At 40.4% G+C, this 18,169-nt stretch overlaps 3 protein-coding genes across 3 annotated transcripts; 2 read left to right on the top strand and 1 right to left on the bottom strand.

The window, feature by feature from the left end:
• Positions 1 to 671: 671 nt before the first annotated feature.
• On the top strand, positions 672 to 3,806 carry LOC143187364 (protein O-mannosyl-transferase F38B6.6). The gene is made up of 11 exons (XM_076391528.1): positions 672 to 937; positions 1,018 to 1,243; positions 1,319 to 1,502; positions 1,575 to 1,754; positions 1,817 to 2,277; positions 2,346 to 2,726; positions 2,799 to 2,906; positions 3,028 to 3,169; positions 3,249 to 3,363; positions 3,424 to 3,606; positions 3,673 to 3,806. The coding sequence occupies exons 1-11, from the start codon at positions 907 to 909 to the stop codon at positions 3,804 to 3,806; spliced, it is 2,145 nt and encodes a 714-aa protein (XP_076247643.1). The 5' UTR covers positions 672 to 906.
• Positions 2,483 to 5,473, bottom strand: Pbp49 (proximal sequence element A Pbp49). The gene is made up of 6 exons (XM_076391534.1): positions 5,131 to 5,473; positions 4,874 to 5,060; positions 4,513 to 4,791; positions 4,192 to 4,436; positions 3,826 to 4,112; positions 2,483 to 3,095 (listed from the first exon to the last, which is right to left on the bottom strand). The coding sequence occupies exons 1-5, from the start codon at positions 5,325 to 5,327 to the stop codon at positions 3,842 to 3,844; spliced, it is 1,179 nt and encodes a 392-aa protein (XP_076247649.1). The 5' UTR covers positions 5,328 to 5,473; the 3' UTR covers positions 2,483 to 3,095; positions 3,826 to 3,841.
• A 1,793-nt stretch (positions 5,474 to 7,266) lies between these two features.
• Positions 7,267 to 15,664, top strand: LOC143186983 (uncharacterized). Its single transcript, XM_076390888.1, has 4 exons — positions 7,267 to 7,285; positions 13,864 to 13,922; positions 13,983 to 14,568; positions 14,994 to 15,664. Exons 1-4 carry the CDS (start codon positions 7,267 to 7,269, stop codon positions 15,506 to 15,508), a joined length of 1,179 nt encoding a protein of 392 aa, XP_076247003.1. The 3' UTR covers positions 15,509 to 15,664.
• Positions 15,665 to 18,169: the final 2,505 nt, after the last annotated feature.

The following is an 18,169-nucleotide window of genomic DNA, read 5'->3' as shown; positions in this document are numbered from 1 at the left end:
GATAACCTAAAATCATTGTAGAGACTCGAAGAATCATTCTAGAACAAAACAAGTCCATGGAAATCGTTTATTTATTGCAAAAACAGCATTTAAAAATTCTTGGAGGCACCGAACCCTAATGATACGGCCCTTAAGAAAAGTTGCTAGCGATAGCTTCGCCATCTAGCGGTGATCCGCGAACTAACATTTTAGGTAAGGACCGTATCATCGGGCGTCAGGACCCCCTGAAGCGAATTTTTCAAATCATTAAAAAACCATTAACAAACAATATTATTATGGAAAATACTGTAGAATATTATGTCGATGTATAAATTATATTAAATAATTACATTTGAGTAGTAAATGTTGTAGAAATAATGAGATATTGTTCCTTTTATATTTATTAATCATTTTTGCTATTTTACCTTATTTAGTTATCAATTTATAGGCCATTTAATGATGTAGAATCTTTTTAAAGCAGTTATATATCATTATGCAATGATAAAAGTTTATAAAAATTGTTTATTAGAGAAACAGCAGTTGAAAAAATTCTTGGGGGCATCGACTTACAATGACACGGTCCTTACCTAAAAATGTTAGTTCGCGGATCACCGCTAGATGGCGAAGTTGTCGCTAGCAACTTTTCTTAAGGGCCGTATCATTAGGGTTCGGTGCCCTCAAGAATCTTTAAATGCTATTTTTGCAATAAATAAGCAATTTCCATGGACTTCTTGTATTGTAGAATGATTCTTAGAGTCTGCACTATGATTCTGCGTTATCAGATTGCTAATAAATTAATAAATAAAAGTGTTTTTCAATTCCTGTAGTTGACGACCGGCCGCTGTTCAATATCCTTGTTTTGATCAAATCACAATTGCAATTGATGTTTGTTTTTTAATATTATTATTAAATTGAGCAGTAGTCAACATGTTGTTGAAAAGAAGGATTGAATTATTTGGTAATTATATTGTAATTATGTATAGAGAATATGTATAACCTAAATTCTTTCATTGAAACTACGTAATTGAAAACTTTCAGATGTTCCAACACCAGTTTCTCTATTGATAATCATGTTATTATCTTTGTGTTATATTAATAGTTATAATGGTGAATTTGTGTTTGATGATTCTGAAGCTATTGTGAACAACGAAGATGTAAAAACTACTCCTATTAAAGACGTATTCATGAATGATTTTTGGGGTAGTAAGTTAACTCACAAGAATAGTCATAAGTCTTATAGACCATTGACAATTTTAAGTTTTAGGTAATAAAGTTATAGATACCAGTAATATAATTATAGTTAAATGTTCAAAATATGCATTAATTATAACATCTTTAGATTACAGTTTTGGATTCGCCAAGGTTTAATAGCCCAAGATTATCATATAGTAAATATAGCTTTACATATGATTGTTTGTATGATAATGTTCCCTGTACTGAATATACTTTTGGGTTCAGAAGGAAAAAATGTTGCATTTTATTCTATTGCATTGTTTGCTGTTCATCCCATACACACAGAAGCTGTAAGTGTTAATTGAATTTTATCTGCTTCTCAAGAAGTGAATTTAATGGAAATAATCTATCATAATGTCTAGGTTTCAGGGATTGTAGGTAGAGCAGAACTGTTGTGTGCTTTATTTATGTGGCTCTCCATTTTATTCTACAATTATTCAATTAAAGCAAAAAAAATATTATACAGATGGTGCAGCATGTGTGGATGTATTACATCCATTGCAATTGCAATGTTATGCAAAGAAACAGGAATCACTGCAATTGTAAGAGCGAATATATTAACATGTTACATATTAATACAAGTTATTAATTGTACTCATTTCAGGCAATTTGTGGTATATATGATCTGGTGATAGTAAACAAAATGTTGCCATTCAATATGATTACGTGCATCACAAGGAAGTTTTCTTATAAAGAAATGAAGAATTTCATTGAGCTAAAGCAGAAACTATTAATCAGGCTTTTTATACTTTTTGTATCTTGTTTAGTACTAATAGTTTCGAGATTCAGCATTATGGGATTTAAAGCACCAACATTTCAGACTGTGGATAATCCAGCATCATTCATGGATAATATGTTTTTACGCTTATTGAATTATAATTACATTTACTGCTTAAATATGTGGCTTATGATATGCCCACAGTGGTTGTGCTTTGATTGGTCAATGGGTTGTATACCTTTGATCACTACTTATGATAAGAGAATAATTTTCATTTTTATTTTCTGGCTGGTATTTGCTAAATTGATCGTGTACATTTTTAGTTATTACGAAGATATAATAATAAGGTAATTATACCATTATGAAATGGAGGAGCTAAAAATTGTGTTCAAATAACTTTTATTTTTGTTTGCAGACATTCCATCATAGGACTGGCAATACTCATCATTCCATTTTTACCAGCTAGCAATATCTTTTTCAACGTCGGTTTTGTATTAGCAGAAAGAACCTTATACATTCCTTCCGCTGGTTACTGTATACTATTCGTGATTGGGTTGCAAAAACTTTGTAATCGTGTTCCTATGCAGTACGCTTTATTAGCGTTTACACTGTTGACTTCAGTATTTTTCGCAAAATCGTGGATAAGAAGTAACGAATGGAAAACAGAGACCTCTCTCTTTAGATCAGCATTATATGTTTGCCCATTAAATGCAAAGGTTCACTATAATATTGCTAAAAATGCTGCTGATGCTGGCAATTTTACATTAGCATTATACGAATATCAAGAAGCTTTAAGGTATAGAAAAGTATAAAGTTGTATGCTAAAAAGTAAAATTTTATGATTAACATAATATTAATTTTTAACCAGATTGAATCCTAACTATGCCCAGGCTATGAACAATCTTGGAAATTTGCTCAAAGATCAAAGGAAGTATTCAGAAGCAGAAACTTTATTTAAAAGGGCTATAGAGTTGCAGTAAGTCTGATTACAACTGATTAATTTTTGATACAAGAAAAATTACAAAGATTTACGTACGTAATAATATCTGAAACTTCCAGATTAAAAACATAAGTTGTCACTAAGTTGTGAGTTTTAGGGAAGACTTTGCAACAGCATGGATGAATTTAGGCATTGTCTTGTCTGCTTTGAAAAAGTACAACGAATCTGAAAAAAGTTATTTGACGGCTCTATCTTACAGAAACAAATATCCCGATTGTTTATATAATTTGGGTGTGTTGGTTAGTGACATGACAATTAATTTAAACAAATGAAACGGAACTTCTGTCTGAGGATATTAATAATGAAATTTGATTACAGTATTTAGAGCAAAAAGACTATGACAGAGCACTAAAAGCTTGGGAATCTGCTACCAGACAGAAAAACACCCACAGGAGAGCTTGGATAAACATGATATTGCTCCTTGATGATTTAGGTACTAATACAAACAAATTTAATGGTATAATGTCCATGCATTTATCATATACTGTTTTAGGGATGCGTGAAAAAGCACTTAAAACAGCATATCAGGCCTTAGAGTTCGTAGCGAACGATGCTTCTATACATTTTAATATCGCAAATATATTAGGCAAAGCGGGGAACTTTGTACATGCAGAAAAACATTTTAAACATGCAATATCGAAAGATCCTACAGATTTTATGTACTACACAAATTTAGGTAAATTTAGAAAGTCTATAAGCTTGGTTAATACTAACATTACATTTTTATACTATTTTAAAATAGGTGTGTTGTATCACCGATGGAATAAACTCGACGAAGCAGAACAAATGTATAAGAAAGCACTGGACATCAAACCAGAACTACATAGTGCACAGGATAATTTGAGAAAATTATATTCTTTAAAGTCTTCAATGTAATAAACTTATTTCAAAATACCTATTTTTAATATTATTTAGTCGTCTACTATTTCTTTGACGAGCTCGATATTGCGAGGATACGCATACGCTTGAAAATTTCCGACTTTTTTACCATCAATATAGTTATAAGATTTAAAACATGTATCACAGAAATAACAAGGATTGTGTGGTATTCTCTCATGTTCCATGGTGATCCATTGCACATTGTAAACACCACATATCATACAAAATTTGGACGATACAGGTCTTAATCTCTCTATTCTTGGGTAGCTACATGTGACTAAACTATCACTGCAATTGATCAACCTGAAAATAATTAAATAGTATTATTTACGTAAATATAGTTATGCAAATCATTAGTTGTTGAAAAATTTTAATGAAATACCTTGCATCACTAAATACAATCAAGTGTTCACAGCCACCTTGATGTTTATATACCCATGGGAAACCAAATCTTAGGAATAGAGAATCTATTGTACAATTTTCCATAGCAGCAGTCTTGAAAGGCCCCAACTTTGGTCGCCGTTGTGCCCAATCAATAATTACTTTACTATAATCTATATTTGTGGGATGTCTTGTATCATTGTAAAAAGTGTCTTCAATGAAAAAAAATCCTGACTTGTAAATGTCCTAAAATAATGAATAACACTTTAGGATAGAAGCTTTACATAAATATACAAAAAATAGAAGTTAAAACATCCATTACTTTTGCCATAGGTCCTATTGCATTTTCTAAATTTTCACTACATTCTTTAGAAATAGTATAATCAGCAATACAAGATATTTTATCTCGCAAATGAGCAAGTGTCTGAGAGCCTAGTACAGATATAATATTATTTAATCGAAGTAGTGAACCACATTCAGTCCTGGGTGTATTTCTTGCACGTTGAGTAAAAGGATGATAAACTCTGATAAAGACCAGAATATCTTGTCCAGGTGTAAGAAGTTCGCCATTTGCCTCTTTTTCTACATCCTTTTTATAATTCTGAAACAAAATATAATATTTACATTGAAAAAATTAAATCCCTCTATATAAATTTTTAAATTTAATAAGATTGGGTATTTACTATGAACAATTCACTTTGGTACTTGTAACAAAGTTTTTTATTCTCTTGCTTCAATCTTCTTTTCAGGTTTTGAATAGTTTGCAGATTCACATCTTGAGGTTCTTGAGGATCAAATGTTTCTTTCTTCCTCATTTTCCTACTGTTAACTAGTTTTGGCAATTCTCCTTCTACTGTTAAATTATCAGCACTGACAACAGTATATAAGAAAGAGTATAAAAGTTACTGCATATGAAAATAAGTAGGATAAAGAAAGATACCTGCAATAAGTTGCAAGCATAGACATTTCCTCTTCGCCAAGCTGAACACTCATTAGAGACATAAAATCTTTGTCATCTTTGCTTATGGGTATATAACATTCTGGTGATGATATAATGTTAAGATATTCATCGAAATATTCTTTTATGTGTACTTTAGGTGACGCATTAGCATTGTAGAGTTTATACACATCCTCCATTAATAATATTTCAAAGAAACACACTACTGTATTTTGCCAAAATTCATCGGCAGTTGTAGAAAACGTGACAATATAAGTAAATCATCGTATATTTAATTCATAGATAGAATAATGTTTCTCTCGTTCGTAAGATAAACGTTCGGCCATGCGTGTTTATTTCTTCACATGGTAAAGAAAGATTTACTTCCTAAAACCATCGACAGATGTCAGAACAATAGGGTATAATACATCGGAGTATGTATTTTGTAACATTGTAAAAATGTGTTACACATTTGTGTTATTAATGGACATTTTCTACAATCAAGAATAGAAATGAAAAATGAAATATATATTTTGACTTAAAGATACGAATATGTGCTCTAGTAACATTCAATTTAATCTACTCTATCGATAAATCAATTCGGTGTTCTCGCAGAGTTCTGCAAAAAAGAATATTGTCAATTTGATCATTGAGTAGTTGAATTTAGCCGAAAATTTGTGAAAAATATCAATAACGATATAATACTTAGGGTTGAAATATCTAAAAACGAATACGTTTCGATTGAACGTATTGTTGATTAAAATTGCAGAAATTGAAAGATCCAATGTTTCGAAGTAGACGGAGAGAAAGAGTTTGAGCGCGCTGCGGGGGAAGTAGAATAAGACAATGAATGCAGACACGAGGCACAATGAAGAGGCGTAAACCACGGACGCTCACGGTGCAGTGCTCTCGCCAATGGCCCGTGCGAACGTGGCTCCGCCCCCTAAGCGTGGCCAGTCATCCCCTCAAGTTCCTATCGTAATTGTCAGCTGCGCTCGGTAGAGCGTGCGCACCAGCGCGTCCCCGTCGCACACTCCTGGACCTCTCATACTAAAGCGCAGCGGTAGAAACGTCTGCGTGCGACCATCAATGTGAGCTGCAACCGATTGGTCCCTCGACCACTTGCAGTTCCAGTGCTACGTGTCCTTTTCCTTCTCCCATCGTCTCTTTTCACGCACGAGACGTCTTTTCCCCCTCTATCTCATTCTTTCCTCAATGATTCGATCCTCCTCTTGGTCTCGTTACGCGATCCACGCGCGACCACGCATGCTAGGGGCAAGTGTAGGTGGGTGCGTCCTTTTGCACGAGCACATTCTTAAGCACGAGATATGCGCGGCGCGTACGTGAGTTCACGTACGAGGGAAACTACGCTAGCATAGGGAAGGGGCGGGGAACGAGTTCTAAGGCCACGCTAGCCGAAGAGATTTCTTATTTCTGCTCTGGTAAATCTGTCGCCCCAGTCAGTGAGGCAGCGAAGGGCGAGCCGCGCACCATTGACCGTGTCCGTGCTTCTTTTTTCGTCCACTTTAGACGCGATCCGACGTTCTCTCTTACCCTCCTCCCCCTCCTCTGCACCCAACCCTTGGCACACTCTCTCTGTCTTTCGTACACGTACGAGCTATTCCTTTCTTACTCTTTCCGCGCGAGAGAGTGGTACACGCTGTTTACATCGATTATTTACCGTACCGCTATATCATCGCGTTTTTCCACGGTCGAGGACCTCTTCTTGGGGCGCGTCAATGACAATCGCCGGGTCACGTATTTACAACCTTGTTTAGTCTCGTGGCGAGGTACTGCAAGTGCCCTTTCCGGGGAAAGGTATTCTGTGACATTGCTCAAGTGCTTGGAAATAGTTCAATTCAGTTCTCTAATCATTGTGAGCGGAGAGAGTGAATAATATCTTGTGATGAAAAAATGTGAAGTCAATGGGATGCTGGTGAACCCTGAAAAACCTCAAAGGACATTTCTGCAATCGACAGTCGCGAAAAAATATTGAAAACCCTATTGAATCGAGGCAGAGTTTAAAGGACTTTTTAGATTGAAAAGTTAAGGTGAATCAATCGAGGAAGAGGAACAGTGGAACGAAATACAAAGTGAGGGAGTAACTGCGTTGCATGTAGCCGACGGCTGCTATCACCGATGGATCCTATAGTACTAGGTGACTACAATTTCATTTACAGACTATGTCAATTTTCTTGACATGTTATGTATTAATTATTACGTAATGTTGTCCCTGTGCCGTGTTGGTGAAGATTGACAGGATCGATTTTACTTAATTTCGGTGATGCTGAAACAGTCGAAGAAAAACTTTTCTTTCCCGCCATGAAAGATGAAATCGCTATATCGCGACGCGACGTGTACGTGTCAATCAACTTCGACCTAATTGAATTAATAATTAAATAAGACGTGCCGGTCCGTTGTATCTTGCGGCGCCGTCGCTTGTACTTATTACTTTCGCGGCAACGCGGTTGATAATAAAATAGGTTGGTGTAATTATCAGAAAACGACGAAGTTGAACAGAGGAAATACTCGTTTCCAAATCTCTTTCCCTCAATTAATAGACATTAGCTTTGAATGAGATGCACCAGATTGCTCTCCTCTGTCCTCGCTATATTTTGTAATTTCAATGTAAGGTACCTACGTTTCATTTACGCAGAGTTTGTTTAGATATAGGCCCGCTCGTAAAACTCATCGAATTATAGAAATGTTTGGGATACGAGTCTCAGGCCCATTCATAGAAAGTCTACTGTACTCATTTCACTGGCAATCTTTGACCTTGTTGGGTCCCGGTTGCCCTCTCGCTCCTTATCGCTCTGGTTTTCATCTTTTTTCGGAACTCTTGGCGAGCAGAGGCCGTTGTTGCTACGGAACGACACAAGCGATCGGTGTTTAAATAATTATGTTTGCCCATGTGTGACAGTCTGCGTTGCGTAGTGCCCACTGCTTTTTACCGAGTGATTGGCGTTTATCGTATCAGGTTTACTATTTAATTAGGACAGTTAGAGACTAAAGGAAGAAACGTAGCGACTTTCAGCGCGTGGAAAACGTCTCGTTTTCTGACGATATCGAAACGGGACCATATCGTGACCTACATTTTGGCGATGCAACCATAAATCATGGAGAGGCGCGAACATTATCTACATTGTTGCGGAGGAAAAGTACAACTTTGAACCGAAATTGATTGATAAAGAGTAATTGATTAAAACAAAGGTTTGAAATTTGAAAGCGGAATTTTTGTGATTGCAGAACGAAACTATATCGTATGGAAATAATGTCCGCGGGTTAAAATGCCTGCGCTATCGGCCTCCACTTTTCCCCTCTATCAATGACGTTGACGATTCCTGAAGTCATTGACACCAATACCGCCGTAACCGCACGTACAGTTCAAGACCTTGATACGTAATGCGATAAGGTCATCGGGACGTTGTTTGGAGCGGGTGAACGCGGCAGATACCCGCGACAATAAAAATTTGTCACGACATTCTATAACGAACGATTAACGGACGAGTTTTTCCCTCGCATCATTCGCATTTCATGCGAAAGTTCAAACTGCTGGCAGAGGAATAAGGGGAGATTGCGAAGTGGACGAATGTTTTTTTCTCTCAAGTATCTAGTTGACAAAATAGAGGGAACTTAAGTCGAAAATCAGATTGCTCCTGTCGAAGAAGTTATAGATTCATTAGCGTTCAATTAGTACCATTTGTTCCAGTTAAACAAGGAAGCGAGCTTTTAAAGGGTCCAGTTGACAGAGGACTCTACAAATACTTGTACTGGCTCCTGGAGTTCATTTTGGAGGTAGCTAAGTAGGGGGAAGCTTGTTCCCTAAGGTTTCCCTTAATCGAATAGCCTTTTTCCTTTGAAAATTTTAAAAGCATTCGCGATAATTCACCCACTAATTTTTCTTGTCCCCACAAAGTTAAATTCTCTTCTAAAGGATCTCCTATGTTTGTGGCTCTAACTTTGCCTTTTCTCGAGCTAAATTTGACTACAAATTATCTACTAATTCGGAAAGCTTTTCCCTTTTTTCACCTTTTCCTGCGAGACGAAAGTTTTGCAATTTACATTGAACAGATCAGTAATTAGATAAGAAAGTGAGAGTTTCTATTTGGGAAAGGTAGAAGTGTTGATCTTATAAATCGGCAGACAGGGAAATGTAGCGTGGATCGTGATTCGGCTATGAGAATGTGACAGGGTGGAACGTATCGCATGGACTATTTCCTCTACAGGCGACGATCGTAACGGAGAAACGATTTCGAGATGTATTGTTGACAAGTTATTACTTGCACGATTTGGACGTGGACTTGTGCATACCGAGCCCGTGATTCAAAACTCTGGCGGTCCGCCATCGGGAAATCTTGTAATAGTCTATTCCAAAAATTTCTGACGTATGTATAGTGCTCAAACAGCAATTTTAGCTTCGGCAGAAAGATTATATGCAAATCAAATAGTCTTTCGTATTCACGCGTTTTCAAGTTCCTGGTAAATCTGCAAGTTGTAGCGCTGCCAAAACGTTAGAAGACTCTTCCAAATGGAAGGACTTGCATCCGGAAGTTTTTCGATTACTCGTTAAATATCGATCAACTCGACTTTTGAAATATTGAAATTTAATCTGATTGAAAGCAGAGACTAGAGGAACGCTGTTTCGGAAAGGGTTGAGCCAAGGATTCGGTAGATCGAAGGAAAAAGGAAGACAGTTTCGGTGGCGCAGGTTTTTTGTTCGTCGATCGGATATATTTCGGTCCCACTGTCATCACGTATTCCAGATGTGAACACGGTTCGCTCGCATACGCGTGCTCACGCATGTACGAGATAAATTTTGCACGGATGTATTTTAGGTGCACGGAGAAAGGTACGGTGTCTCGAGGGATTGAGTAAAAAGGAGAAATAGTTGAAGGAAAAGTCGATGAAAGCTCGAAGAGAAAGTAGAAGCGAGCGAGGGGCATTTTCCGAAATTTATAAGCAGATCCAAGCGTTTCCCACATTCTTCTTCACCTGTTACGCGCTCGACTCAAAGAACATAAATGGGTGGACGTTTACGAGCGACATAAACTAACATGAGAAATGATTTTCAAAGGAGACGTCGCTTTAACAAGCAACAGGTAAATTGTTTTGCGATCTGGCGAAGAGAACTAAGAGAACCGAGAGAGCGTAGAAGGGAGAATCGTTTAGTTTAGTGCAGACGCGGCTGGAAAGCCGCAAAAGCAATGATGAAACTATGTTTAACGAGGTCAAACGGTTATCGCGAAAAATGCAGTTTGATTAACGCATAATTAATTTCCTCTCGCGTCAAATTGCATAAGTTTTATCCCTATAAATAGATTTCTTAGTAATCGAAGGAAAAAAGAGATTTAGAATCTGTAGAATATTTTGATCAGGCATGATTTTTCTTGTACGACGATACGTATCGTAACTAAAAGTGTAGCCGATAACGCGTGACAACATTGTAATTGAAAAAGTTATAATCTTGGTCAATTTTAGATGCAAATATCTCATCGAACTGAGAAAAATCGTTTTCTGTTAGAGATAAGACTGTTGGGCTGTTGCCCAGATTACAAGCCTTGTAGAAATAGCGATGAAACCTGACAGGACTATTTCGATCCCTCGCGAACCTATTCTATATGTCACGCATTAATATTTCTGTCAAAAGTCCTGGAAAATTCGAATTTCCATTGATTCTGTTAACAACGTATTAATCAGAGGCGCGATTCTTCGAATCGTTTGAACCTTTTAATGGTCTTATTCCTGGTTGACGCGCAGAGATTAGGAAGCTTAAATTTTCGACGCGCTTCTGTAACGAACTAATCACTGACATGTGCGCTGAGTCGAGCTAGGCCACCGCGGAAATGAAATTAAAGATCCGTTTCTATAAAAGCGATGGATGCCGACAAAGGGGCAGACTCGGGGTCGATAATTAGCGAGTGAGAATGGTAGACAAACACTGGTCGCGTTCGGGCCATCCGAGTAAGTGAAACACATGTTTTTGAGGGTGACACCAGCATCCATCACCCGGCTTCGTGCACGCCCACATCTCGGACCATGCTTCAACGTTCAACTTTTCTACTTATACCCGCTTCCATCCTTTTTACTCCTCTCTTTGCGACCAACAATTTGTTCCGCCCCGTGGTATCGTTTTCGCAAATTTCCAGCTACGAAATTAGCCAATCATTCCTTCCGCTGCAACGAGCTATATCACTCGCGACAGTATTCCTTTCATCTTCGTTATTCATGAACCTCTAATCATTTTGAATAATATTATTTGAATAGCATAAAGCACAATGCATCTCTGAATGAAATTCACCCTGTCAGAATGAAATGCTCGTTGCAGACGGTACTCAGTGGCTCAGCCATCAAGTTTATGTTGTCGGTATGGCCGTTATCAATTACCATCAGGGTGAAATCTCTCGCTATCAATCTCGATCATAGAAGCACGACGCGGACTCCCGCCGTTTCACGAGTATAATTGCCGGTTGTGGCGGATTTGCTCGCGAGTTTTGCACAATAAGCCCGCTATGCGATTCGTTGCCCGTTTTCTCGAATTTCCGCGACGGATTTGGTGGATCGAGGCGGTATAAATCGTGCGGGAAGATCGAGTGGGCGCATACGTCTGCGGTTCGTCGCATGGAACGTCAGCGATCCGGCCATTTCACGCACGCACACGCGTGAACCTCGCGTTGCAACGCAATATTATTAGACTTTTTCTCGGGCCCGCGGTGATGAATGGCTGAGATCAAAGGGCCCGGCACGTGTAGTCATTTTACACGCGTGTAATACACGCATTTGAAGCGAGAGGAAAGGGCGAGTGAGGCAACGCGTGTGCGTGCACGCACATGCTCCGCACACCAGGAGCATCCCTTCGCGTTCGGGACAACTTTCGGGACAACGTTTCACTAATTCATCGCCTCCTTCGAGCTTCTCTCTTCCTTTCTGAACCACTGTTTCCCCCAATAAACATCTTGTCAGATGAAAGGGGACGACGTTGACGAATCATTGGTCAAATTTTTTGCACCACGAATGATCCCTCTTCGACTCCTTTAACTCTAGCTACTGATTACCCGCTTGGTCTAGATATCCAGAAACACGATCCAATCGATTTAAACGATCAATATTTTTTCTGCGTGAGTCGAAAGAGCTTTGGGAACGAATACGAACTACTGGAAATTTATTACCGACCCCTATTGGATTTCCACTCTTCGAGTCCTTTGGGGTTCGAGAACTAACGTTTCGAGGGACAAGAAAAATATTTGCCCTGTACTATGTTTACTATATTCCATAAAATTCACCGTAATTAAAAATCTATTCAGCAAACGCTTCGTCTTCGTTAATTAGTCGGCTGAGACGAGCCCTGTTTAAAACGAGCGCGCGCTACTCCCTGCTGATCGAACATTCACCGACAAAAAGACGAGGCTTTAATGTATCGCGGGTCATTAAGTTCGAATCGTTGGAGTTTAACGGGCCACGTCGGGGTCGTTCCACGAATTGCCGATGCACTGAAAAACCTGCTCCTTCACCGGGGTGATTCCTGGAGGTGTCCTTTTTTTTAATCGCTTGGAAGTAGGGTAGTTGAAAGGTGTAGATTTTTGTGGAAATCGACGAAGGCGGCAGGGTAGGTTTTCGCGGCTCCGCCAGGAAATCGCATCGCGAAGAGATGCTGCGGAGGATGGCGGGAAAAAATGATGGCCGGTGGCCGCACAAAAACGCGTCTTTACGCTTGGCGCGGCGTCGCCGACGAACTCTTGTTCCTGGAAATACGGAGGCATCGTAGGGCCCTCCTTTCCGCTGCGATGCTTTCTCTTATTTGTTCCTCTGCTTCTTCGTAGACAGCTTCGCGCGTGTTTGCCGGCTCGGTAGAAAGAGGGATGAGAGAACCACATAAATTTCCTCCCCGCGACGTCCCTTTCGCGGATAGAAAGGTCCTCCGCATTTACGCTTCCTCTCTTTACCGAATCCAGCTGTTTACCTCTTCTCATCTTGTCTGAGACCTCAGGGCAATTCAAGAGCACATTACACCTGAGAGTTTCGAAGATAATGTGAACAGCTGGGAGAAAGCAATTTGGCTCGTACGAGATTTTCCTGTTTCAGGGAAAGCGAGAAGCAAGAGAAGCCCGTTTCGAGTTAAAGATAGCTTCTCTTATTATGTTCGTAACGGGTTGTTGTCTTTGGTTACCGACGAGAGGAATTTAGGTAGGTTTGGAATGCAGTTAGGGGCAATTGCTAGGGCATCGTTTCGCTAATTAAGGGATGTTACAAGGCTCAGATCCACCAGAGCCACCATACATCTGCATCTCATTAAAACGAATCTCAGCGCCAGGTGTAAGTTTCGGTAGGATGTATATTATTGTCGCGTTATTTCAGCGTTCCACCGAATCGTTGCTAGATCGCGCACAATCCAAAGGACCACTTTATAAATTTACGAAGGCGTCGTATAACCAACACAGTAGGAGTAAATAAAATAGAGGATTTATTGAGAGTTGAATGGACCAGTGGGTCCACATCCTTAATCAACTACGACTACGACGCGACGACTATAAAAAGTCCAGGCCAACAATTCCTAATTGAATAGGTAGCGCTATTTGTTCTTATTCGACTCGTTTCAACTACACACCCTTCACTCCCTAAACCACGAACCTAACACCGGTGATTATAAACTCTCGCAAAGAGAGCATTCGAAATCGTTGAACGAGGAAAGGAAAAATAGAAGAGTTATCTAATTGTTCCCTCTTCTCGCTTTTCCAACAGAGAGCAACACAGCCGAGCTCGGTGCAGAACAACAACAGCAGCAGCACCAGCAGCAGCAAGCGCAGCAACAGCAGCAGCATCAGCAGCATCAGCAGCAGCAGCAGCAGCAGCAGCAGCAGCAGCAGCAGCAGCAGCAGCAGTATGGCGAGGTGAATCAACTGGGGGGTGTGTTTGTAAATGGACGACCCTTACCTAACGCGGTTAGGTTGCGAATAGTTGAGCTCGCTCAACTGGGTATCAGGCCTTGCGACATCTCGCGGCAGCTGCGGGTCAGCCATGGTTGTGTCAGCAAGATCTTGGCCCGGTATCACGAAACTGGCAGCATACTGCCCGGTGCAATTGGTGGCAGTAAGCCCCGAGTGACCACCCCGAAGGTAGTTCAGTACATAAAACAGCTGAAGCTCAAGGACCCAGGGATCTTCGCCTGGGAGATCAGGGACCGTCTGCTGTCCGACGGCGTCTGCGACAAGTACAACGTCCCCTCCGTCAGCAGCATCTCGAGGATACTGAGGAACAAGGTCGGCGCCACGGCCGCGATACATCATCATCCCCATCACCCAGCGCATCATCACCATCATCATCACCTGTACGCAGCCGCGGCCGCCGCGGGCGCCGCCCTTTGCCCTGTCCCTTATCCGCCGACGCCTTATCACGCGACGCCGCCGCCCGCCGTAACGCATCACCATCATCATCACCATCACCAAGGTTGGTAGCTGCAATTGCTGTTTCTTTCTGCGGGTTTCGAGCGAGAATTTTCAACGGATTGAGAAAAGTTCTCGGTCGAAACGCCAACCTGTCGAATGCACAGGGTTACGATCAGAGCTGGCTACTCTTCTCGTCTGAGAATACATTGGTAGTGATATTGCAAAAATATCTGGTTCATTCGACGGGCAGCTTTTGCGGAGTGCCCAGCTCTGTGCGAGACATACTGACGAAGGAGTTGTCGGATGAGATTTCAGCGGAAAACCGCGTGTCCCAGAGGCGCAATTCGAAGCGTGCGTTCAGATCTAGCAGCGAGCTCGCAGGATGTCGGGCGAACGTCGCGTCTAATTGTTCCAGCTTGACGCGAGCGTCGATTAACGAATTCGAAACAACCCGTTCCTACCAATTTGGTACCGGTGCGTTTCCAGTTGGGCCAACCACGTCGAGCAAGCTGTCGCCCCCTCCACCGACTTCGATTCACTCTGGGCTCGTGCACCAGACCACCACCACGGCTGGAGGACTCCAATGGCCCAGCTCCCATACGGTCCACAACATTCTCGCATCCAGCTGCAATCTGACCAACTCCCCTTCATCGTCGTCGCCTATTTCTCCTCTCTGTGGGGTGGTAGCCAATAACCATCATCACCACGGCCATCATCATCACCACCAGACCAATGACAATGCGGCTAGCAATAACAACAACAACAACAACAACAGCAACAACAACAATAACGGGGAGACGACCGCCAGTGGTTACCATCATTCTCATCACCACCATCATCATCATCAGCAGTATTACGCGTCGGCTCTCTACCACCACCATCACCACCATCACTCCGACAGCGTGACACCCGTGGTAACCACGTCACCTGTGCTTAGCGTGCAGTCAATCATGATGCAGTCGTCTGCAGCGAACAGCCAGCCTGCAAGTCCTTGCAACTGAGACAGGGATTTCGAAGGAACGTTTGCGGTAGTCCTAGTTAATCGAGAAAAGCGAAGCTCATCGTCTTGGATAACTGTAAGATACGTAGGATGTTGCTGAGGATTTGTCAGCGACATGCTCGAAGATGATAGACAAGATGTAGACGAGAAAGGTATATCATCACCAGTATTATGTATTTTTATCGATATTTGCCATAGATTGAATACCAAGAGTGCCTTATTTCGAGTGCCATAAAAAGCCTGAAACTAAGTATAGAAACTGCGAAGGGTAAATGGGTCCGCGGTTATTGTAATCTTGTCAAGATTTACAAATTGTCTGTGAAAATTGTGGAACACAGTTTGTCCCTTTTATTCATCTTTGTATGTTCGATCTTTGCGTAGATTTATTGTTGTAATCGTTGAGAGAAGCGTTGTCTGTTTCGATAAGAGCGATTAACACGAAGTGTGATTGAGTTAATCATCATAAGGATCAAAAGAATCATGTTGATATTCTATTTAACTGATCGTTTTACGATCGTGTAACTATGTTGCCTTCTGCCATGCTTTTTGTATGAAATGTAATTTTTGTCATTGGGAAATTTATATTATATATATATATATATATATATATTTTTTCCTCCAATTGAACGCGACTACTGTTAAATGATAGAGATTTAGCAAAAGATAAGCGTCGAATCATTCTCAAACGTCAGTGGGATTACTTGGTAACGATCCATCGCGAACAAACTGTCTCCCCCTCGTGTCATGGACCATGCTATCACTATAATTAACCAAAATTTTTCCGAGTCTGACATTAATCTGCTTCCTAGCTCATGGCTCAGTTGGCACGCTGAACGATTCGAGAATACAACGATGCTTTAGATTCCCTATGATTCCGCTTTTCCTTGGCACTATGCGCGCCTTCCCTCCAAACGGAACTGTCTTTTTCATGCAGATAATTGAAACGATCATTGTTCTCCTACAAATAGCAAATACCTATTTCGAGTGAAATTCATAATGCCACGACAAAAGAACTATGAAATCCTTCGTTCTCGGCTAAACTAAACAGATACTTAAGTAGCTTCTGAATGTGGATAGAAGAAAGAAAGAAATATGCAGCAGTACCCAATAACCCATGCTGATTCCAGCAGGAGTTAATCTCTCACGGACGATCTCTTTAATTGCCATGACTTCCGTGGCTCAAGAAGAGAGAAAGTTCATTTCAAAGGCAGCGTTAAACTGAAGCAGCCATCGGGATTTAGTTCTTCGTATGTTCGTGCAACCAACTTTGCAATCGATCGAAGCACAAGGTACGTATTCATTTTATACCTAGATATAAGCGATGCAACTGTTGAAATGCTTCCGAAAAAAACAACATCCTTAACTTTCCTCAGTTTTTCAGTAGTCAAAAACGTGCAATTACGGTTATTATACGACCGACTCAATTGCTAGTCTTTTTCACGTATGTACGCTGATCGATTCGCGCGTAACAGTCGATAATATGGGCTGGCTGATTGATGCTTTCATTCCGAATAATCAATGCCGTTTCTCTGTAACCAACGATAGTGCGCGCGCAATGTTTAATGAGCTGCGATATCGTTCTTAATGCGTACTAGCTTACAACTAAATTAATCGTTTCCTCTCTTGTTTTTCACGGGGACAACGTTCCCTGAAAAACAACGCAGTTTACCATCGATTCCTTGAGGCGAAACACCTGGATCAGTTATATTCAACTGTCATTCGATACAAAAAATATGCTGCACAACAAAAATTGTGACATAAAAAAATTCTGGGTAAAAATTGACCAACTTTGGCTGACGATAACTCCGCGAAAAGTCACCGTCGAATCATGATCTTTTTTTTAAATTAAAGCCTGGAATATTTACTTTAAGATACCATACCTCAATTTTAAGTTTAATACGCTCCTATCACTGTAACCCTTTAAATCTGAGGGCATGTTTGTTGTACCAAAAAATGTAAAGTTTGGTGGAATGCACAGGCTCGAGAAAATTTTTTTCGGGAATGCCGTTTGCAGTAACATAAAGCCCAATCCTTTCCCTTTAATTTACAAAAAAGGTCAAGTCGCTGCGATTTTTTTTCGCAAAGTTACAGCACTTTAAAGTAGCCCATGCATTTTTGCAGCATATCGGGTAGTGCCGACATACGACGAAAATGCAAGGTCTACTTTAAAGTGCTGTAACTTTGCGAAAAAAAATCACAGCGACTTGATCTTTTTTTTAAATTAAAGGGGAAGGGCTAGGCTTTATGCCAGTATCAACGGTATTTCCGAAAAAAATTTTCTCGAGCTTGCACATCCAGTCAAACTTTGCATGTTTCGATCGACAGACATGCCCTCAGTTTTGAGGAGTTTCAATGGGTAGGAGTGCATTAAATTTAAAATCCAAACACAGTGTCTTACAGTAGAGACTTCAGGCTTTAATTTAAAAAAAAGATCATAATTGTACGTTGATTTTTCGCGAAGTTATCGCTGGTCAAATTGGTCAGGTTTTGTCGAAAACTTTTTTATACATCTTTGCGCCCTGTACCTAGATACACAAAGCGATGATAGGTACGCGCGCACGCTTGTAACAAAATCTAAAAGCAAAGAGGGTAACGTTGTCCAATCAGCGCCGATGGAGCATGAAATCCCTCCTCTTCGACGAAATTAGACACCCACTCGACG

The sequence above is a fragment of the Calliopsis andreniformis genome, unplaced genomic scaffold, assembly GCF_051401765.1.
Source record: "Calliopsis andreniformis isolate RMS-2024a unplaced genomic scaffold, iyCalAndr_principal scaffold0022, whole genome shotgun sequence".
Lineage (NCBI taxonomy): Eukaryota > Metazoa > Arthropoda > Insecta > Hymenoptera > Andrenidae > Calliopsis > Calliopsis andreniformis.
The sequence above is the reverse complement of the archived record's forward strand: the minus strand, read 5'-3'. Positions and strand labels throughout refer to the sequence as shown.